This window comes from Mastigoproctus giganteus, chromosome 1, assembly GCF_048544385.1.
Source record: "Mastigoproctus giganteus isolate SK-2022 chromosome 1, ASM4854438v1, whole genome shotgun sequence".
NCBI classification, from domain to species: domain Eukaryota; kingdom Metazoa; phylum Arthropoda; class Arachnida; order Uropygi; family Thelyphonidae; genus Mastigoproctus; species Mastigoproctus giganteus.
This window is the reverse complement of record NC_143575.1, coordinates 213,854,759-213,878,970: the sequence shown is the minus strand read 5'-3', so window position 1 is coordinate 213,878,970 and position 24,212 is coordinate 213,854,759. Positions and strand designations below refer to the sequence as shown.

Genomic DNA, 24,212 nt, shown 5'->3' with positions numbered 1-24,212 from the left:
TGTATGGTCCAGATATGTTGTAACCTTTCCCCGTCCAAGCTGCTGCAGCATGCCTGTTCGGGTAGCCTCGAGGTCGAGGGGCAGAGCCCCTGTAATCACTTGCAGTGCGTGGGTCGACACTGTTTTGCATGCACGGGTGAGGGTCAATAAGATCGGTCTATGTATAATTTCAAGCCGTCGGCGATTTACCGCGGTTGAGGCCTTGTGGTACCATGCGCCAGAGGCATATGTGATTGCCGGGATGATTGCTGCTTTATAGAGGGTCGCCAGAGTACGCCTTTTCAGCCCCCAGTCTCGGCGTGTAACTCTGGTGAGCATAGCTGCATAATTTTTTATCTTTTTCTGCACATACTTTAGGTGTGGAGTGAACGACCGGTTCCTATCCAGGATAACTCCCAAGTATTTCAGTTCAGTAACTAGCTTGATAGTTCTGTCTTGTATTCTAATCTGTGGTGGTCTGGTTGGGGTTAGGTAACCCTTCAGTAGAATGGATTGAGTTTTGGTGGGCGAGATTGTGAGACGGTGCCTTTCCGTCCATTCTCGGAGTTTGGTTAGCGCTGTGTTTGCAAGAATTTCTATTTGGGCTCTTGAGTCTGCGGCTAGCACCAGGGAAAGGTCATCGGCATACGCCAGTGCTTGTACGTCCCCTAGGTCGAGGTGGAGAAACTCGTCCAAGACAAAGTTCCACAGGAGGGGACCCAATACAGAGCCCTGCGGGCATCCCCGGTGTACTTGGCGCTCGACCCTGCAGTATGGCGCCTGAACTAAGACCCTTCTTCCGCTCAGGTAGCTTTTTATGCAGCTGTACAGATTTATCGGCAGATGAGCTGCCCTGAGTCTTGCGAGGACGCTCGGCCACCAAAGGGCATCGAACGCCCCCGCAAAGTCGATAGAGATGAGAAGTAGATATTTCTGTGAACAGTTTTCCGCCATGTTCAGGATGCACTCCAGTGGGTCCAGGGTGGATTTTCCTGACTTGAAGCCATATTGTCCGTTGGCAGGAAGATTTGCTGAGAGTAGTGTATTTCGATTCTCTGTTTGAGCAGTTGTTCTAGCACTTTACTGAGCACAGAGAGGAGTGCAATTGGTCGGTAGGATTCTGGTAAATGTGGCTGTTTAGTTGGATTTTTGAGAATTAGTTTCATGCTAGCAACTTTCCAATCTGAGGGGAATGCGCCAGAGTGAAGACAGTGGTTGTACAGTTCCAAGAGCAGGTCCGGGATAAATTCGGCCACCTTCTTGACCAGTTCTGGCTCAAGCATGTCGAGTCCAGGGGTTCTTTTGTTTCTAATTTTGTTTATGGCAATTTGGAGTTCTAGGCGAGTAAAGGGATCCTCTACCTGGGGCGACTGGTAGGCCTCATTGGCCTGGCATATCTGTTGTTGTTCATGGGTGTTGTCTCCTTCTACTGGTTTGAAATTGGCATTTAATATATTATTGATGGTGTCCTGCCAGTTGTTGGTCATGGTGCCTTGGGGGGTGATGGTGGAGGGTATCACCTCTCCCCTGGGCAGCTTATTTGTAGTTATTCGGTAAATGATGCTCCATGGGCTCGAGTTGCCCACAGTGGAGACTAGATGCTCCCAGGACAGCTTTTTCCGTTGCCTGATCATTGCAGTGTATGTGTTTCTGGCCTCCCTGTACTGTTGCCTGAGGAACTCTACCTCATGGGGGGGCCAAGTTTGTCTGGCTCTTTGGAAGGCGCGCCTCTTCTGATTCGTGGTTCTCCTGAGTATGTCGAGTTCCCGCGACCACCATGGGACAGCGCCGGGCATCGGGATCCTCTTCTTGATTGTTTGATTAGCTGCACTCACAATGGCATTGGTGACAGCACGTTGGTGTTGATCCAGGGTTTGGTTCTGTAGTTGGTCGGTTGTCAGATTGTATACATTGTTGATGATGGCGACTTTGAACGCATCCCAGTTGGCTTTGTTAACTGCGTACCTGTTCTGTTTGAAGCTGTTTATTGGAGCTCGGTACAGTGATCTTTGCATGGTGAAGGTGATGGCCCTGTGGTCAGAGCTGGTCCAGTCCTCCTGCACCGTCCAGTCTGTCAAGTGGCCGGCAAGGGTTCTGGTAGTCATGGTAGCATCGATGGTGGCCTCCCATAGGGTTGAGCTGAATGTGGGAAGGTTGTTAGGACGATTAATGACAACAAAGCTGCTGTTTGCCAGGAACTCCTCCATATGCTGGCCGTTTCTAGAGCCTCTGCGCTCCGGAGTCTCGCTATGCCACAGGGGCGAGCGGCAGTTGAGGTCAGCAGAGACAAGAATTTTTGCTCCTGGGAGTTCAGTTTGGACTTGTTGTAAGTACTGAATTGCTGGAAGGATATCCTCCCCTGGATGGCAGTATAGTGAGATCGCATAGAGCTCCCCTAGGGAGGAGACGATGTGTGCACAGGAGGCCCACTCAGAGCACAGGTGCGAGATCTTAGTGACCGTTATATCCGGATTCCTGACCACCACCGCAGCCCAGGGGGTTGCGCCATCCACCTGGACGATCTTGTAGTTAGGTGGATATCCCCGGACAGCACCTGCACAGGTGTAGGGTTCCTGTAGCAGGAGGATGTCGAGGTTTTCCTCCTCAGCCTTCTGTCTGATCTGTCCAGCTACAGCAATTGCACGGTGTGCGTTAAGTTGGAGGAATTTCATGCAACTGGTGTTATATCTTTTAGGCAGAGTCCCCATAATGGATTCTTAGTTGTTGGGCACTTCTTGCTTTAATATAGACAGGGCATTTGTTATCTCTGGTTGAATGTGCATGGGGAAGCTTTTGCCACTTGCAATTTGCACAAACTGGATCATTTTCTCTGTTAGGGCAATTTCCAAAGTTGTGCCCTTTCTCAGCACAGTGTCCACAGGTTGCCTCCCGTTGAGCACATGTGTGAGTGGTGTGGCCGAATCGGCAACACCGGAAGCACTTTGGCACGGCAATGTACTCCCTGAAGCGATGTGAGCTCCATTTGATGTATAGTCTCTCTTGTTTTGTTATGAGTTTCCATGCATCAGGGGCCAGTCCGACCACCCAGTTTGTCCGGTTGTCATTCCTACTCTTGGTTTGGTGCTTGGGCATTAGTAGGGTAGTATGGTCTCTATCGGGTAAGTCTTGCTGGAGGTTGCGTGTATATATCTCCTCAGATATGGCAGTAGGAGTCAGGTCTTTGTCGATATCAAATATGACAATGGAGGGGCCTTTTTCTCTGGGCAGCTCAGCAGAGAGTCCAAGCGTCGGAATCTTGGAGTTATTGATAATGAGATCTGCATCACTTTTGGTTTCAGTCTCAATAATCACCCCTGTGTTTCGGGTCTTCCTAATGGCTCTGATTTTAGCCGTTCTAAACTCTTGAGTTAGGGAGTCAATGACCTTTTTCTTGACTTCTTCGCTAGTTTTAAGAGTGTCGGTGGTTGTAGGTTTGAGAATCACGAGGTGTGGAGTAGAGAGCAATGTCTTCCTGGGTGCCGGTTTGGTGGTGTTGACAGTAGTAGTGGCAGGTTTGGTCCTCAGCGCTTCAGAATATGTCGGGGCGCGCTGTGGCATTTGTCTTGCCCCGCATTCGATGTAGGCGTGTAGCCGTGTGATGGCTCTCTCATTTTCTACATGTGTGTCATGCAGAATTGTCTCCATCTTGTGAAAGATGGTGACAATCTGTGATCTCAGGCCAGACGATATCCTACTGGGATTCTCCTTAAAAATGGTTTCGAGGGCCGTTTTCAGAAACAGAGTTTTCTCGTATACGGAGCCCTCTGGTATGGTATGGTCCAGACATAGTTCTTGTTGTTTTTCATCATTTCTTTCTTTTTGCGATGCATTGGCTTCTGGCTGTTCTTTTGTTTCAACCCGAGATCGTGTTTCGCGTTCCGGTTCGGGAACCACTCGCTTGCGGGTTTTCCGCTTGGTTGGGGGGGTCTCAGGTCGGGTGTCCTCTATATCCTCCAGTTTATCAATAATGATGGGGTCATCATTTTGTGTCTCTGTCAGGGGGTGTTTGTGCTTGTCTTTCCCCTCCATATCCGTGGATTCCGGATTACCGGGACTGTTCGGTTAATCGGGTTCACAATGTTGGGGTTAGATGGTTTGTTAGAAATGATGGCGATTGATGCCAACCACAAGTTCGTGGGTGTATTTGGAGGCACACAGTGGACTGTGGAAGTTTTGGGGTCTCCCCACAGTACTTGGAGGGGGGGGACGCCGGATATAGAAATGCTCCTAAAAGGACGGGACTACCTTCCCAGCGGGATATCTAGTAGCGGCGAAGACGCTCATGGCATTCAGATTTCTGGTAGAAGCACAGGTGCGAAGATAGCCTCTCTCTTTCTCCATGGGGAGTTTATGGTGGGGGGGGATCACATTAAAGTCATATTTCTTTGGTGATATTATTCGGTAAAGGCACAGATTGATAGAGCACAACAACTGCTCAGTTTGCACTATTTGGGGCACCTCCCCAGTCAAGGTGTCAGGTGGAAACGCGGCCGCCGTGTTATATCGGCAGCCTCTCTATAGCCCTGTTGTCAGCGACATGGTGACCATGCGGTCTGGCAACAAAGGATACAGATAAATAACGCTTCAACCTGACCAAATTCCCAATATATAGGCAAAAGTTTCTCACCAGTGGAATCCAGTCCAGTTTGTCTTCAAGTGAGGATACATTTCATGGCACTGACGGAAGTAAAACACATTTTTTAAACTGAAATTTTGCGGAGCGATGAAACACACGTCTGTTCACAACGGCAGCCATATTGGCGATCTCAGGGGAGGGAGGAAACAGGAAGACCATCTCCTCCTCCCCCCCTGCCAGGGATAGGAAAAAAGGTACCAGGCAAGGGAGCTGGTAGAGATGGTAGAGATCGCCATTTGGCTACATGGCAGTGAGGCTGCATCAATCGTAGTGTAGTCATAAAATCATGTCCGGTCACTCGTGGGACAGTGTCCCGTCCAAGTTGAATGTCTTTGTTTTTGGTTCTCTATCTTCATTCAGTATATTTGCCAGTTTCACTTAGGTCTCATATTTGTTGGTACATAGGCAGGGTTTCTTGGTAGACAGCTAGTAGCTTCCACATAATTTTCATTCCGGGGTGTGTCCTGAAGGATGTTTTGATTTGTTTTCTGGCTGGTCGTCTTTCACTCCTGGTGTATTGCATATAGCGTTCTCTTTCTTGAGAAGAGTTCTTGAGCGAAGTTGGTCAGGGCTCTTTATTCCTCCTCTGAATCCAGTAGGTGAAACTCTTGCCCTCTGGGGAGGTATCTTATACTCGTGATTAGAATGCACCTGAGATCCTGGTATTGCGGACAGTCGTACATGAGGTGTTCCCAGGTTTCGATCTCTCCACATGTACAGCATGGGTCCTCTACAAGGGCGAAGTCCATTTATGTATAGGGAAGGCAACCCCAGGTGGTCAGTCAGGCATGCCCATGCCTCACCAGGATGAGGGATTTCATGCGCGAATTGCGCTACAGTAAAATCAGACCCAGGTAATTCAACATACTTTTCCAGGACTGTTTTGTAAAGACTATATATTTACAAGTTCTCAAGGTAGAGTTGGGCTTATGCCTGGGAGCTACCCTGATTAAAGAAAACACTTACACACACGAGTGTTTAATGATATGTACAGAGCATATAATTATATGTAAATATATCTTGTATATAAATCATGTATATACTTTGATGTACATAATCTTGAGACTGTATATATTGTGTGTAATTAATAAATGAATGAATGAAAATGTTACATACTGACCCCGCCGATCTTGGTCGGCCGCTGAGGTCGCGGCCATGAGGGACAGGTATAAAGACGCGAGCAATCGATACACCATATTAATAAAGGACACCAAGCGCAAATCTTGGGAAAATCTTGTTTCCACAGCAGGGAACGCTCACCCCTGGAGAGTGGTTTATAAAGTAACCACTAACAGACACCCCAGAGGAGAAGTCGCAGAAGCAACAATGACCCAGCTGGGTTCCCTGACCACTACGTGGGATGACTCGGTGACCAATATCCTTAACACCATCTTTCTGAAACAGGTAACTCCTACCTTCCCGGATCTGTCAAGAAAATGACTCATACTTCACTGAGCAATAAGAAACACCCTTCACTGCGAATGAGCTGCATGGCCGCCATGCAAATCAGAAGCAAAAAATGCCCTGGCCCAGACCTAATTGAACCGGAAATCGTGAAGAAACCGGTTGAATACACCCCGGATCTGTTACTCACGTTATGTAACACCTGCTTCCAAGAAGGAACATTTCCTAATGACTGGAAAATTTCCAACATCAAACTTAAATTGAAAAATCCATCAAAGCAGCCAGAAAAACCAGTCTTACCGTTCGATCGCATTACTCCCAGTTGTAAGCAAAATGTTCGAGAGAATGCTGCACAAGAGGCTCCTCCACTATTACGAAGAGGCAAACCTAACAAACAGAATGCAATTTGGATTCAAACCAGGCCTATCCACGATCGAAGCTCTCAAGACACTGCTGGATAAAGTAGAAACCTGTACTGCCAAATATTTTCTTGTTTTTCAGTATCGACTTCCCGGGGGCGTTTGACGCCATCTGGTGGCCGAGCGTCATCGCGATACTTAGGCGGGCTGGAGTGCTTCTAAACCTTCTGATATAACACTCAGGAGTTACCTAAAACAGAGAACGATCGAAGTACATGCACCGTATAGGAAATAACCAGACAAATCAACAGGGGGATGTGCCCGCAGGGCTCTGTCCTAGGACCCCTGTTATGGAATATGATTTTAGATGAATTCCTGGCCTTGATATTGGCGAAGTCGGCGCCCAGGCCTTCGCCGATTTGGTTTGGTTATTTGGTTTTTTTTTTTTTTTTTAGGAGCATCAGCAACTAAGGCCATATTGCTCCGGGGATATGCTGTGATCATTCCCTGACCTTTCCGCATCCTTCATATTTCGTGGCTCACGGGCTCGAACCCCGGTCTAATCAAGAAGCGTGTGCTTAGCACTGCTGCTCCTGCCCACCTGGCTACGGAGGCGCCACCTTCGCCGATGATTTGATACTAACTGTTGCTGTTGACTCACGACGCATTATAGCCTTAGTTGCTAATGCGCCAATAAAATGCAAATACAAGCTGACTCACGAGCGCAGATCGAAGAAAAAGCCAACCACGCGATAGGAATTTTTCTAAACTGGGCTACAATCCATTGCCTGCGGATTTCGCCAAGTAAGGCCCGCTCGGTACTCCTGAAGGGCAGACTCGACCTGCCAGACCACCGCAAGTGAAAATCCAAGGCACCACAATAAAACTTGCTACAGAAATCAAATATCTCGGAATCAAGATTAGCAAAAATCTGTCTTTCCCCATCTAAAGTACATTAAACAAAAGATACTGAAATATGGAAATATTCTGCATTGATCGCAAGAGTGACCAGGAGGGAATGGGGGCTAAACAAACGTACCCTGTCCCTCTACTAAAAATCTACCTTCATCCCGGTCATCACATATGCTTCACCGGTTTGGTACAAAAAGGTAACCACAGTGGTAAATAGAAGAACCTTGGACAGTATCCAGCGCTCAATAATTCTGACAATCACACGAGCTGTCTCGACCATCAGCACGCATGCATTCCAGGTTCTGGCGGGAGTCCTCCTGCTGGACCTGGAAATCATTAGATGCGCCCTGACATATAATATGGCAAAAGAAATACCGTGTACTATCCTGAACTACACGTTGGATCTCATCAACAACAGTAAGCTTGAAAAAACCAGACTGCTCGACCACCTCCGACAGGAATGGCAGGATCGATGGACAGAATCCACTAAAGGGGAAATCACCAAGGAGTTCCTCCCGAGCGTAAACAGTCTTTCCAAAACCCCCGAGTTGGCTCCAGCCGGGGCTCCACGTCACCTTTCTGCTCACCGGACACGGGCCATTTAATGCAAAACTGTCTAGCTTCCGAATCACTGAGGACCCCCCGTTGCCTCTGTGGCCGCGAGAAGACATGGCAACATTTCATGTATGACTGCGACCACTATGAGGACCTGCAATGCATGCTCACCACTGCTATCACCTGCTTCCCGCAGAACATGGAACAGCATCTTCTCGACTCGGAACATGAATACAAAGCCCTTATCATCTTTGCACAGAAACTCTTTGCTAGAAGGCGAGCACTTATAGCTAACCACCATGCACAGCACCCGGAAGCTGATGATAAATCACAAAACTAGGACTGGAGAAAACTGCAATACGCAAGAAAACTGTACCAAATAACCTACAACCACGAACATGACCATCATTTAGCCTTGTTCACGAGGGAACTGACAACCAGGAAGACCTACATCTGAACTAGACAAGCGGACACAAGACTTGACATGAACTGGATACAAATTGTTCCCACTGGACCACTAGCTGGATGACTAAACCAAATGACCAACGCACGAACTAAGAAAATGATATCACCAGGACCCAAGGCAGCATCCTCATAACATGCGCACTGGGCGACCTGAACAGGTTACATGACCAACCATAGGACGAGACTGCCTCATATATGACCTTAAGACCGGATTTGACTCCTACATTGAAAATGATCACCAACGAAGATCCGGTTCAGATCGCTTGGACTCTTCACGTGCTCTCTACTGCCAATGCCTGATGGCGATCTGTACCGGACTCCCTTGCCTGGTACCTTTACTCCCTTTCCCCTGGTGGGGAGGAGGAGGAGGAGACAGTCTTGTCTCCCCTCCTCCCCTGCCAACCCTTATTCTTCTCCTGGTGGGGCACGGGCCTGCCTCACTGAACATCCTGGGGTCGCCTTCTCTATCGTCCCCATACTTCTGTCTTTTCTCCCCAGCCTTCAGTCTTCCCCCCTACTCTGCCAGCGTATAACCTCATACAAACTGCAAAAACTTAACTTCGTCCAAATTAAATCGCATAAATCTCAATTGGCTTTTCTAATTCCAGCGCTCACCCTTACCGAGTTTTTTTTTTTTTTTTTTTTTTTAGGCCCTAGTCACTGACATCTCAGGAAACTAGGTGGCAGGGCCTGCCAGAGTAAAATTTCATTCTATGTACCTGCTCTGCCTCCACGAAGCCAAGTGTGGACAACGTTGGTCCTCAGTAGGGGTCCAGCGGCTAAACGGCCAGATGTACAACGATACACAAAGCTACACATATACAAATTCTACACACTTTTAAATCTCTGGCCTTCCCAGTGAACTGGTACAATTACAATGAAAGCAACGCGGAGATGGGGGAAACCCCTGGTGCCGTTAGACATCAATACACTTTACACTTTGTTACATTCTGATCGCGCTCCATTCACTCCCAAGGTTAGGGGCACACAAGAAGTGCCACTGTTGACGGTTCTCGATGCAGTAGAAACTCAAATGGCATAACGACACTTGTGCTAATTAGCGAAGAAATAATGAACTAACTTTTTTACTGTTATTGCGTAAATGTAGAGTCCACTATCCCAACTTCATTAGTTTTTTTTATGAAAATCCCAAACACGAAAGATATCAAAACCTATAGTACTTAGTACCGTGGATGGGTTGAAGGAGAAGTATGGGGGAAGGGGGATGCCGGAAACTTTGCTCTAGAGACTAAACATGGGTTTCACCACTTCAAGCCTCCAATAAGCAAAGTGGTGGTATTTCACCGGTTGATGAAAGTCATCTACCACCTACAATTTGTATTAACTCAAAAATTAAGAATTTTGAGTTGTGCTGCTATTGCAGCAAGTGAGTGATTTGTGAAACGAATGAAGCTTTTGGGAGTTTTTTAGATCTTTTCTCAGATAAGCTTGTTCTATTAGTTTGACTGTTCATGATGATTCAGTAGTAAGAAAATGTGAGGAGGGCATGTTGTATGAAGTAATGAAATTTTTGCATATGCAGTGCTGTAGTGGAGGGTATACTCTCTGGATTTTTTTAGTTGAATAGCATATACCTTCTGGTTTTTAAAAGACTTAAAAAAAACAAATATTAAAATATTTACTGAAAATTAAAAATAAATTTATTAGAATTTGATTCTCAGGCAATACTTATAGTTTCATGCGACTTCTGTGCGACAGAAGCGAATTCGATTCATAATAAGACTGATATGCACCCCTACCCCCACTTGGCAGTGATGGCAGCCGGTGTCTACTGCTACGTCTTTTTCGTGACATTCTTCTTTCAAAGCAACGCCCTGGCTCGTAAAGGTTTCGAGAGGTGTTGCTATGAAGAATAGTTGTGCGGCTTACCGTAACATATGGTTTGGAACAGCAGCTTTGTGCAACCAACGATCTCTCATTTTTCAAAACTCACGAGCCTGCTATTTCTCAAAGTAGCGTGTTTGCATGTCTCGTTGTTTGCAATACTTGACTATACGCAGTCAGATGATATGTTGAGACGTTGCGGTCATTTGTAGTATAGGCAAAAAATTTGGCAATATGGTTTTATTAATGTTAAAATTTTTTTCTTTGTTTTCCTGTACAATAAAGTTTATACATTTCATAATGATTTATTTTTTGGTAGTAACGTTGCGTCTGTATTATAACCATTAAATGAATGAAACTTTCAATAATTATATAATAATTTTGTGTACAACAATTACGTATTCAGTACCCCTGTACCATACTTATTATTATGGGACATTAATAATTTGAATTTACCTAGTTTCCAGTAAACGTTGTGGTTCATTTTACGAATTATCTTTAACCCTCCTCCTCAACACATACACAAGAACTGTTGCCTTTAGAATATCGAAGCGTATGGTTTAAATACCATCTGTGAAATGGATGGAATCATAAAGTGGATAATTTAGAAGTGCAATAAGTAGTGGTCGAGAAAATATGAATTCAGATTCATTTGCATAAAATATTTAGAAATTCAGAAGACAGAAATGGACTTCGTTGTGGTTTAAAATGAAATCATAAGTATTTGTGGAATGACGCAGTAAGTTTATGTTTTAGTTTGGTCTGTAGTCTAGCTCATTATTTCTGTTGTTGTAGGCGCATCAGCAACTTAGGCCATTTTCATTATATATATTATGTCTGTAAATTGCGTGTGTGGTCGATTTGCCGAACGAAAAAATCTAGTTTCCGGGAGAAAACCCATGCTACCCTCATTTGAAATCGACTAACTTCGCCATGTTATGAAAAAGGTCCATAAAAATTTGTCAAGTTATCGACGGGATTCGAACTCCGGTCTTTCCCACTTTATGTGGGAAAGACTGGAAAATTGGTAGAATTGCTGGGCGGACAGCGATTCTACCAATTGTTCTACCCGCGAGAGCATTTATTATTTATACTTTTCACAATCCGTAAGGAACAAAAACTGACAACATGACATACGAAACAATAAAATCTTATATGCCTATACGTTTGGAGAAAATATACTCAATCCAAAGTGTTGCCCTCTTTGCCGCGAACCATTAGTCGGACTTCCTCCGAGCACGATCTGGTAGAGTGGTAGCAACGAGGATATTCTGTGGCTGGCTGTACCGAAAAATTTTTGAAGCTTAATGATTAGGTCCGGTTGATCTGGAACGTAATTAGGTCTAGACGATATGGTAATAGTTTGCAGATCCGCATTAAAGCTGTCCTCAAAACTGAAAGTATCGCATATCTCACCATGTCCTGCGGATTGTTAGGAATGAAATCATCATTCCACCTGGAAGTAATCCCATGCATTGGAGGAGTACGATTGTTTTTCCAACCCACAAAGGAGAGATGAGAATAAGATGGCTAACCGTAGACTGCTCAGTTTTACCTCAGTGGCGGGGAAGGTCATATGATATGTGGTCAAGAGTCAACTATAAAATCATCTTTAGACGTCTAGTATCCTAAACAGATCACAACACAGCTTTGTAAAGGGAAAATCTTGCCCAATCAACCTGATAAAATACTATGACGCGGTCACACAGAAGTTAGAAGATAGAAGGCAATTTTAATATTTATATACTTAACACTTTAGCAAAGCGTTTGACATGACATGGTTTCACATGGTAGACTGCTGTACAAAGTGGAGTGTAGTGGGATTACTGGAAGATCCCGAGGTGGATTGAGGAATCGCTGAAGGAAAGGAGGCAAAGGGACAGTATTATAAGTGAGACTCCTAAAGGTTCGGTGCTGTGGTCACTTTTAATTTTAATTCTCTTGAATGATATCGAAGAGCGAATATAAGGTTCTAATTTGTAGATGATATATAAAGTTTGGAGGGTGGTCAGCGATACTGGTCAAAAAAACAAACTATTATATTAGGGTCACCCTGTACGTTATTACATATACCCATGTGTTTTGTGTCTGTAAATTGGTCTAACCTAATTGTTCTCTGGTCTAACCCCAGTTTCTGGGGAAAAAACCTTGTCAGGCTGACAAGGCTGATTTAGCCTTCAAAGACCCTTCAAAATGATTTGGACAGGCTGCGTACATAGTTGTCAAAATGATGGATACGTTTTAATGCTGCCAAACGTAAGACTGTGCATTTGGGCAAGAAATAACTGAGAATAACTTATACACTTATACTAGGGAATATTTAGAAAATCGTAAATAAAGAAAGAGAGAGGCTTGATATAATCAGACATGAAATTATCATGCAGTGTGAATAGGTACTAGGAAGGCGCACGGTGTGGTATCAATACGTTGTACCGTTGCATCTTGGGAGATTATAGGCTATTATGCAAGTCAATCGTGAGACCATATTTGGAATATTGTGTTCAGATCTGGAGAATGCGTCTAAAGAAAGTCAGGTGACTGGTTTGGTGAGAATAGACGTCCATGTCTGGAAAGACTGAAGATGTCTGTTAGAGAGCTTGAAAATTAGGGATCTCGGGAGTGATATGACTTACGTGTAGAAAGCACTGGGCGATGGCGGAATAAATTGAGCAGATTCGTAATTTTCGTAATTCACATTAAAAAGACTCTCCAAAACTAGGGGGAATACAAAAACTTTTGGGGAACCAGGAGATAAAGGCTTGATCCAAGGAGTTTACATTTGGCTGGGATACTATCGGCCACTGGAATAAACTGACTTCTGGATAATTGACGTTGACACTCTCGCGAAATTCAAAGGGCATTTGGATCAGTGACTTCTGGCGATGGAAAGAGTATGCTAAGAGTAGATATAGGGTGTATAGACAGAGATTTTTTTTTTTTTAACTAATGCAACAAAAGCCTGGCTTTTTACATGTGTGTTTATCACTCGTATGGTAAGAGCATTCTTAAGGACACCAGCAGGGGCTGACATATATCGGTGCAAGCCGTGAGTGGTCCATAACCAGTGGCTATCCACTACAAGAAACTAGCTACGATAAACACAAAACAAGCACAAAAAAGGTATTGCACCATTGGAACCATAAAATTCTTTCCACGTGAACTTCTTCGCGGGAAACACCCGTCATGAGACACCCGCCTGAGTGAAAAATGCCCTCTCTGGCAGTTAGTGGCTACGATCGCTGTTCTTTACCATTGTGTGGAAATGGCTCGAATTCGAATTCTTTCTGCATGTAAAGAACTTTTGTCGGCTTTTTTTCACACCCCCACAGTTTTTTGTCGCACTCCTCCTTACAGTATATTTGCTTTGATGTAGCTTGCAGAATGGAGAAAGTGCCCTTATCTATATGGATATCACTCGTTTGTTGGCATAGCATGAAAAAGACGATGTGAAGAATTAAACATTCCTCAGGTAAGTAAATTTTACAACTGCAGTCACTAAGACGTTTTAGAAAGAAAATCTGTTTCGCGAATAAATGGGAAAGAGATAGATGTCTGAATTATTGAAGGTATGGCTGCTGTAACGTGTTAATGTTTCATTTTTTCATCAAAGCCTTGTAACGAGAAGCAAAACTAAAAGCTCGAAAATTTTGATTGTTTGATATATGCATGTGAATGTCACAAAAGTTCAGAAACATTTTTGAATATTCATAAATTCAAGATTGTGATTTGTTCATATTTTTGAAATCTGTAATTCATCCTGTTTGCTGCTACAGGCTTTCCTTTGAATCCGTTTTTGTATGCAGCTTCCAAACAAGCTGAAGGCCATGCCTTTTTCTTGTCTGGAAGGAACATACAAACGTCTTCGGCTCTCCCCCTCGTACAAATCGAAAGTACTGCCACATACATGTTAGTGTCTTAAACTGCCTATATAGGATGACAGCATACATTCCGTCGGTTGTTTCGTGCTGCAGAATAATCCTAGCTAAATTAATATTTTAAATTCAAAGAATACTGTATGCTGGAATTAAAGCTCTTTATTTTTATCTTCGGTGAGTTTATGAATTTTTTAAATTTTGCTATGCCTCTTTCAATTCCTACATTCGGCTGTTTTTTAGCTATGACGTTTCAACGTATTTGGTGCAGCATTCTCTGTTAAATGAGTTAAATTTTTAGAAAGGTTCTGAAACGTAACATATTTATTAACTGGACAGATTTAAGAAACTCTTCACAATTATTCGATTCGTGTGGGGAATTAAAGCTATTGATGCAGCATAATAAGCTGCTTAGAAATCTTCACACTTCACAAATGATGGTAATTAAGAATCGTTTACCTTGAATTAGTGAAAGTTTAGTTAAACTTGACGTTTTTCAATTAATTTTCAGCTAGCAAATAAATCAGAAATTAACTTATACACACAAACGAAACCGACAGAACCAAGTGGTTAAGTTCGGTAGTGCAGTAATGCAAACAAGTTTGAGTGAACCGTGGTTCAAGCTCGCCTGTCTGCTAAATATGGTTAACTATTGTATTTATTGTCAAAATTGCAAATCCTTCTGACCTTAATGTTCGTTCTTTAATTCAGATTCACTAGTGATTCTGCTTTAAAGAAAACTGAACTTGAGATTTGTTCTACTAATTCTTCTCACTTCCTTTCACCCCCAAGGTCCTTTTCCAGCTGTTGTCATTACCGACAGTTCTCATAAGAAACTTTATCCTGAGTCAACTTCTTCAGTACTGCCCGATGTCTGTTCATCTTCGGCAGTTTCCTCTGACTCTTAGTTTCGGCCTCTGCACTGTTATTTTTATCGCCGAGAGTCTCACCTCCTAAGGTGAGAATCCCAGCAACAACGTTACGTAGCAAATATTCTGGGATTTCGTCTTCTTTAACTTCTCACTAGCGGATCTAGTCAGATTACTCGCTAAGCTAGAGATCTAGCAGTGCCAAGAAATTTGAAGATTTTTCAGTTTGTCCAGAAAGCTGAATCTATGAAAGGGTCTTGTGATTGGTTCTGTTCTTACTTATGAATTCAGAAAATTAAAGAAATGTCACTTTCTTAACTTTAAACTTTTTTGAACTTTCTGAATTACTGAACTCAAAAGTTAAATGAAAAAAATTTCCTTCTACAAAGCCCAAGGATTAACAAATAATGGATGGCTTCATTTTTACTCAGGCATGAAGGCCATATTTGGCTACCTTGTTCAGATCTAATTAAAACACAAAACAAAGTTAAACAAAGAGACCTTATTATGTCCAAATTGCGCCAAGAGATCCAGTTCTGTTACGACCATTATATGGAGTATGGAACTCCGTATGGAGTTTTTAATATCTCGCGTTATCTTGCAAATAGCGCAGTGAACAGCAAATAAGAGAAATATTTGGCATTTAAAATGAGGAGACCTTTTTCTGTGGACGAACAGTCGGGCAAGTGTTGCATTTTTTTCTCCCTTCCTACGTCGGATACACTACTTTTCCGTCCAACAAAACAGAAAACCGATGATTTATCAAAAATTTTCCTGTAATGATAATCAGGTCATAATTCCACTGTAAAAGAATTATAAGGCTGCACTTGAGATACTGTGTCCAAGTATGGAGACTCACCAATTTAAAAAAAAAAAAAAAAGACATCTAACGTCTTGCAAGTATCAAAAGACAGGCAGTGTGATTTGTGAGATCTGCAAAAGGGTGCCTGTACAAAAAAAAAAAAGTTGGATTACATGGGCTACAGATTTTGGCAACCAGGCACCTCAGATGAGACCTAATTAAGGCCTATAATGCTCTAAAAGGAGATAGTAAAATGAATGAAGTAGAAATTTTCACTTTCACTGTTATAAATGATTCCAAAACTAGGGACCATTAATTCAAATTATGGAGGAATAAGTTTAAATTGGATTGCAGGAATTTTCGTATATAGCCAGCGATTTGTTAATTACTGGAATACGTTACATCCGTGGGTAGTTGAGGCTGACAGCTTGAGGAAATTCATAGGTCAGTTAGATAGGCATCAGCTGACCTATAAAATCATAGCTTTTTCTTTTTTATATATTTTTTACTTTTTATTTTTTTATACTTTTTATTTTTATTATCTTTTTTATTATTATTTTCATTGTTTAATTTTATTTTTATTATTATTTTTTTTTATTTTGGCTGGTGCAGCAAAAGTCTATGGCTTCCTTGCACTATATGGCTAATTCTAATACTATTGCTAAACTGACTACAGAATACACACAATTTGCAGACATACTGACGCCTCATGACGTTGATTACTTTGACCCAAATTCTAAAAGAATTCTAACCCTAATCCTGTTCCATATTATTCTCAATCTGTCTGCGCACTTCGGTTATCTTTTCGGCCAAATCTGGATGACCAATAATTTAATGCAAATTTCTCCTTTCCTGGAAAGAACTATGCAGTCCTTGATCTTATTTTTATCTATAATTTATCGGTGTTAGTGAAATCTGAATATGAATTTGCATCTATCATTGACCATAATCTTGCTCTCCGTGATATTCCTTCAGCTTCACGGCACATAGCAATCTAATTTCCATTTCGAATTATCTCATTGGCTATTATCTTTTTTCAGTGAAAATGTAGACTTCTTAAGCAGTATGAAAATTTTATTCGAAGCTATTGAATTATTTGTTACATAACTGTTCACAACTTAACGGCAGTTTTTCTATTTGGATGAACAATAAACGTATTTCGAACAGCATCATTTTAAGCAGGAGCTTAAAATTGACCTCAATCCTATAGAGAACCTCTGGGATGAATTGGATCGTCGGGTGCGTGTGAGAAGAGATCGTCCAAAAAAGCAGAGTAGAATGGTCGCCACTTTTAAGGCTGAATGGCGGAAAATATCGTCGGACATTTACAAAAAAAAAAAACCGGTGGAGAGTGTTCCACTGAGACTAGAGGCTGTAGTAAAGGCAAAAGATTTCAGACCTTATTAGTTTTCTGGTAAATAAAGGTTATTCGTAGATATGTAGGTGTCCGGATATTAATGGTAAGGCAGTGTATATCTTAATGCTTTTGGTTTTGTAAAGAAGGAAAAAAATCTCTTTATACTAAAGTCAGTGGCGAACAATAGAAAGCAATTATTGCATAAAATTAAATAATTAAACAAAATAAAATTTTATCACTGATTGAAGGAGACAGAAATCTCTTTAGTGATTTGCCAAACAGATTCCATTGCCTCTCTTTCCAAGCTTCTTCTTCTTATGCTAATAGCTGCTGACATATTTATATAAGATTCGTTGGCAAACTTTCTTCTAAGGAGAAAAAAACAGGAAATATCAAGTGTGATCTCATCGGCACCTTAATGCCCTAAATATTTAAGTATTAATCTTTTCGCATAGCAACCGGTGGCAAGTGCACATTAAAGTATAAGCTTTCCTCTCTTTTCATGCATACGCCTCTAAAATATAGCCAAATGGATTAGAGTTGAATACGAGCAGCGAGAACTCAGTCTAATGATAATGTTGGTCTCTTTTATATGAAAAGCTTTCAGCAAATTAGAAATATCTACTGCAATGCAGTATAGAAGACAAGTAAGAGTTCACGCCTCCTCTTTTGCCATGGAAACACATCGGAAGAAGAATAATGTGAAGCGCTAATATTAATACTAAAATCCATACCGATAGGGTTTATTCCATCTGCATTGTGTAGCACGAGCTCTCAGTCGAGGACATATCCATTTATGGAAAGAATAAAATAGACTCGATTAGCAACCGTTTCCATATTCTAGTATCGAACACTTCTCTGATAGCTCCTTATTATTAATTTTTTTTTCTTTAAATTGTTACGGTATCGTGAAAAAAATAATCAAATTAAATAACATTTAACCTCATTTTAGCTCGCTAAATTAATACATAGACCAAAAGGGACTCAGATTTTAGCTTTCCGAAATTCTGTCCACTCACAGAGTAGGCCTCGGATGGATGCATTTTATTTTTAAGTAGAATTAACTCTAATCCATTAATAACTTGACGATCACGATCACAAAACAGCATGGCCAGTTTAATTCCAGCCAGTTTTCAAAAATATACTCTCTGATACGTTGCTTCTATTCCATGGTTCCTGTTATTCTCAGAATACGATAAAGAAGTATTGCGATTTCTAATTAATTAATTTAAATCGCTATTTGTTACGTAGCCAGCGTTGATACTGTTCGAAATATGCATTTGTATAGTACTGTTCTATTCTGGTAGAAGGAGATTAGAAATATTGAGTTATTTCTGTGTATCTCTCTATAGAGAAAAGATAGCTCTTATCACCTTTATACGCATGCGTATTCGGATGATCAATAATAGCAAGAGCAATGATGCGTAGGTAATAGCACCGAAGAATTGCCTGGCAGCATTTAATAACATTTCTTCAAAAGATAACTTAAGTCTCTCAGATAGGCATAATATCTAATGCGTAATATCAAGTTTCTACTTTACAATTTGCGAGACGAGGTACAAATGAGAAAACCCTCATCGAAAAATATATTTGCAATCGCGCAGTTTCGAAGCATTAACCTATAACTGAAATCGATTGAAGTAGAGATAATCGTGGCAGTAAGATTTAAAATCAGGCAATGAACACAACACAAGGTTTCTGTTACTTGAATCGCATACATGCGGGTCCTATAAAACGAAGACCAAGTTGGAACAACCACCCCGGCTAATGGTCGCTTGGAGAATAAAACCATATCCATTGCTGTAATAAATGAAAGATGATGTGGGTATTGGGAAAGGTTGAGAATAATTAATATCAAGGCAAAAGCACTGATAAGATTATGTTAAACTAACGGAATTATTTAAATTGCCTGGTTATTTGCATTTATATATTTATTTTTGTGGGCTGCTCTAGCTCAGTGCTGATCTGATATACAACTGACATTAAAAGTATATTAAGTGGTTCTAATCCTCGTCATATTTAACCTTTGTTGCGTATGACCTATGCTAGGTACACGTTACCAATGGAACTATTGGACTAAGTTGCTCTAAACAATTTACTCTCCGATGGTGCTTAGGTCGATCTAATGCTTAGGGCTATTATATGTAGCTTCATCAATTTGAACTGGCCTAACGATAGTGACATTACTCGTAACAAAATACCAGGAATGTGTAATGGAGCGAGACACTTCCGCCTCTATGATACGGATCAGCTCCACAGTCGTTATATCGAGAGATGTGTAGTGTTTTAGGCAAGTAGATCACAATCCAGCACCATTCTCACTATAATAACACATTTAGGCAGATGCCTGAAAGCAAGTAATTATAGGTAAATTACTGTTGGTGACCAGTAGTTGTTCGTAAAAGAAGTTTTGTGTATTACAGTTGGATTCATATGGGATGAAATGGCAACCGATAATAAACTGCAGTAAGATATTCTGTATCTATACACATTATGTGTATAGAAATAGAATAGTCGAGTTAGTTGGTCTCTCCCTTCGATATTTCATGCGCAAAATAGGCAGACGGGCCAAAGAATATTTTTACTACATGATGATTTGTCCTCTTTGTTGCCTCTGCATAAATTCTAAACAGTCTAAACCAATTTTTTTGTTAAAAAAATATATAAATAAACGAAAAAATCAGTTATTATAGGTTTTAAAGAATTAAAATTTTTAGTGTTACCTATAGTGACAGTGATAGTTTGTGAGGAAAGATTAATTGGGCTTAAGTTCGTTAGGTGACGGATATTTCCCAAACAATTAAATTTAGGAAACACTTAAACTTAGGAAAATACAGTAAATACATAAAACTAATTAATGCTGTTTATAGATAAGACAAGGTGCTGCACTGCATTCTGCTCCTATGAACCTAACTACTATTTTCCGAACTGCCCATGTTCGGAGCCAGTTTAACCACTAGAATCTACAGGCGGTTGTCCAGATTGGCAAATTAATACTAGTACTAAGTGCCATTGAAAATGTAGAACTTCCATAACGAACTCTGAATTTCATTCATATCGATAGTTATCAAAACTTTTGCTTTGACAAGTCACGCGAAAATTGATGACAAGTTCTAAACTTCCGTCTTTTCAAGCTAACAACTTTCAGTAGCACTTTTTAATTGCCTAGAGACAATCTTCAGAAACTAGCATTTGAACTAGATGTTAATGTGTCTTATAGGAACGTTACAAATTAGACACTGGAATCTTACAGATAACCCAGTTTCTTGTTCAGTTCTGAAAATGAATTGTTTATCATGGGTCAACGCGATTTCTGTTTTCGTGCTTTTTTTTTTTGCAGTCACACAGAAGTGAAATAGCTTTTCATGTTTACCATGTCCCTTAATGATCTTAAGAGGTCGCACATCATCACTACACTCATAGATAAGAGTCCAACCATAAAGCCTCATGCTTGCATTGGAACTGGTGAAGAAAACCATTCATAGGATAAACAGGCTGTTCGAAGATTTTCCGTCGTTTCCATCGTGTGTGTGCGTGTGCGCGTGCGTGCGTGCTTGCGGGCAGGCTCGTGCTCTATTGATTAAATGTCATGCCTTTATTGAATTTGTCGCGTGCTCATCTTTCAAAGACCATTTCTTTGATCTTGATGCTAACACACCAACATATGTCGGAGTGCTCCATCAATTCTAATGTCGATGACGGTCTGAATTATTCAACTCCCTTAGCCATCAGGACGTTTTTTTTTTTTCTTTCTCCCTCTTACTTGAATCATAAATTATCTGATGAAATAATATCTTAAGTCCGTAAGGGCGGTTCTTGACATTAGTTTTCTAGTAAGAACATTAAGGGTCACTGAAGACGCAGAACTTCCACAACAAATCCCCGAATGTCATTCATATCGATAATTATCAAAGCAAAGTAGATCCATCAGAAAAGTCTCATTTAAGTTCTTTGTATAGCAAATCACTAGCAAATGCCACTTTAGTTCTTATAACGTGATTAATAAATTTAAAAAAACCCGATTCTCTTTCATTAGTTATGTCATCATAAAAAGATTCACGTATAACTCATCATAAAACGATGGAGAAATTACTGCAAATGGGGGGAAAATTGATTGATTGATTATGATTTTATTTATTGGCGCATTAGCGTCTAAGGCTATTATGCGCCAGGAGATAATTATACCAGTTTAAAATAGATACAGTGTATATAAATAAGTTCTGGTAACTTTTGAAAAAAGGTTACCTCGACACAAATCATAATGGGGTTGAACTGCAGTTGAATTTGACCTCGCGCCTGTAAAAGTAACAACAGTTTTGACTCCTCACCCTCCATTCCTTTATGAAAACTTGTTACTTAACAGTCGTGTGACTCCCCTCCACTCGCACACAAAATGCTCCGTAACATTTTATTTTTCCCTTCCCTTCTTGCTTTAGGTAATTTGTGAATGGCCGTAACAAAATACTGAAATTTAACTATATTAAATAATTGTGAAAGAATCTGGGGAATCATTAGTGCAATGCAGGAGCATCTCGTTGTGGACATGGTGGGAAATGAATGATTTATTTATTTTTATTATTATTTATTTATTTTGTCTGAGTAAATCGACAGAACTTCAAGCCTTAGCTATACAATTATATAACTATAATTCCAATTGTAGTTTGGTTGACACATATTTCCTCTTTAATGTAATTCATTGATGAAGGATATTAATATTATCTCTTTATTTAAATAAATTATGTAATTAAAAACAGTTTTTGACTTTAAAGCAGCGTAAACCGAAGTAACATTGTAAAGGGAGAAAACGTGTATTATAGCTGGTATATTTGAAGTAGTGAAATACTGAGGCCTTTCGTTATGAATGTAGAGTGCACAATATGAATACAAAACAAACTTTTACCAAATGATTTTAAGGTTAAATATTTTCTATTCTGAGGAGTGAGTAAATTAGTGTTAGTTCATTGAGAACTCACCAAATAACGTTATTACTTCATCTGTACAGCTTAATGTACGATTGCATTGGATATCGCTTGGCCTAAGCAACATGGCTAGGCTTAAACAGCATCAAACTTCTCTAAGCTACTCTGATGAAACAAATTTGATGGAGAAGTGCACTGCTTATCAGTGAAAATAGACAGAGAGACTGCCAAGACCAGCTAGCTCTGCTAGCTCCATTCAACATTACATCTAGCGTGATCGAACCTACTTTATTATATAAGAGGTTTTACACTTAAAGATCTCTAAATTTATATTTAATACTTTTAGTGGCTTTAAAAGTTATCTGTTGGAAACTATGCACCACAGATAAGATTTTAGAATTATAGCTTATGTACTTAGGCTTTCGGAATTTTGCAAGCATTAAATGAACGTAAGAAAAATAGAATGATATCATTTCTCGTAGCGACTGTATTTGTTTAAGTGAAATAAATTTATTTAGCTGTGAATGAGATACGTCTTGTCTACCATGTATCTGTGTCTGTCGATGTCTTGGAAAAATGGCATCAATTACTTAGAGAACCTTTTACCTTGATTTCAGGTCACAATATTCCAGGAGTGTCAGCCCGAGTTCCTACATGACTTAGTCCTTAAGATGAGAGCTTACATCTTCACCCCTGGAGACCTCATCTGCCGCAAGGGAGAGGTGGCGAGAGAGATGTTTATCATAGCCGATGGAATCTTAGAGGTGATCAGGTAAGAAGATCAATTATTCAAGCTCCACTAGTGGTAGACCATGCGTCCGTCTGGTTAGTAGAGAGCCTAAACATTTTGCTTTGCCATCATAATGGCACTGAACACGAATTTGAAAGTAAGCAAACTTTAAGAATATTTTTGAGGATTTTAAAATAATTTTATTCCTTACTTTGGGGGGAGAGAGAGAGAGAGAGAGAGAAAGAGAGACAACATTAGCCTATAGGTTTTACATCAGCATAGATTTTTAATCTTTCATCTACTTTTTCCTAGCATTATTCATCGAGAGGGTTTCGTAATGGTCCACTTGTCGTAATTGCTCTACAAACTACTGCCCTACAGTAGTGGGGTTAGTGATTATCGTGCAGTTCTTTCTAGATTTGATACGCTCCACCGATTCCATAGTTAACTGGCCTAACAAATTATGTACGTCAGTGCTTGCTCTAGGAGTTGTGTATTGACTTAAGTGTACTTAGCACGAGCAGAAAGTCCTGCCAGGGAAGAATAGAATCGATTTGGTAACAATTTCTAGTTGTAAATATTGATTTGAATTGTAAGCAGCGGAAGACTGCTATTAGAGAGACGTTGGTTTTCAAGTATGTTTTTTACTGCACTTTCAAACATCGTAAACAGATGTTTTCAAGGGTCCTCAGTTTTCGGAGAGAAATGGGAAGTACCGGCTAAGAGTGAGACACCGATTTCCATTCTTAAAGAGGCAGCTTCTTTTTTTTTCCTCTCTTTTTCCCCTTTTTTGAGGATACTTGAACTGTAGCAGCCTGATGATTCATGCATTGTGACATCACGATCTACCACTTGCGTAATTGTAATTCTCAACTAACTACGGACTGGTAAACATGTATTTAATAGGTAAAATTGTAAAATTCCCTGTGTAGTTTTTGCCAGTGTCTTTCTCTCTCAGATATATACATATCTGAGAGAGAGATATATCTCTCTCAATCGTAATTTCAGTTTATGGTTGTCCGTGAGCGCGTTTTGCATATTTGATTTGTAATATAATTTGTGAGTAAACTTTATATACCGTACCTATATATACATATTCTTACTACCGGTATAAACAAATGAGTAAAAAAAAAAAAAAAAATTGTGTTTCAAAACAAGTTAGTTAATGTACGTAGTGCATTACATTTCAGGTACGTTCAATATTTTTTCTTTTTCTGTGATTAATAGAAGTAAAAGGACAGTGCTATCTCATTATCAATTAGTACTAAGATTACAACTTGATAGAACACTTCAAAGCTCTACAGTTTTACGTTCTCTCAACTTAGCCGTTCAGATTAATTAAAATTGTATAATAATTATTACTCTTCTCCCATATACTTTTAAGTCTTTTTTTTCTTGTATACATGTAGCTTTTCACAAGAGATACCACGTTCACGAGACTTGCATAAAAATACACGAGAAGCGGACTGACTGCATTAAAACTACATTTAACCTTTGAATTTCTTTTT

At 40.6% G+C, this 24,212-nt stretch overlaps 1 protein-coding gene across 1 annotated transcript in view; it reads left to right on the top strand.

Annotated features, from left to right (window-relative positions):
- Cngl (Cyclic nucleotide-gated ion channel-like) overlaps positions 1–24,212 on the top strand; it is a gene marked incomplete at its 5' end in the record, with an annotated part of 316,907 nt that overhangs the window by 190,155 nt on the left and 102,540 nt on the right. Inside the window, one exon of the mRNA XM_090368676.1 lies at positions 22,592–22,746. Coding sequence (XP_090224802.1) covers positions 22,592–22,746 — 155 coding nt within the window. The remainder of the gene's footprint in view (positions 1–22,591; positions 22,747–24,212) is intronic.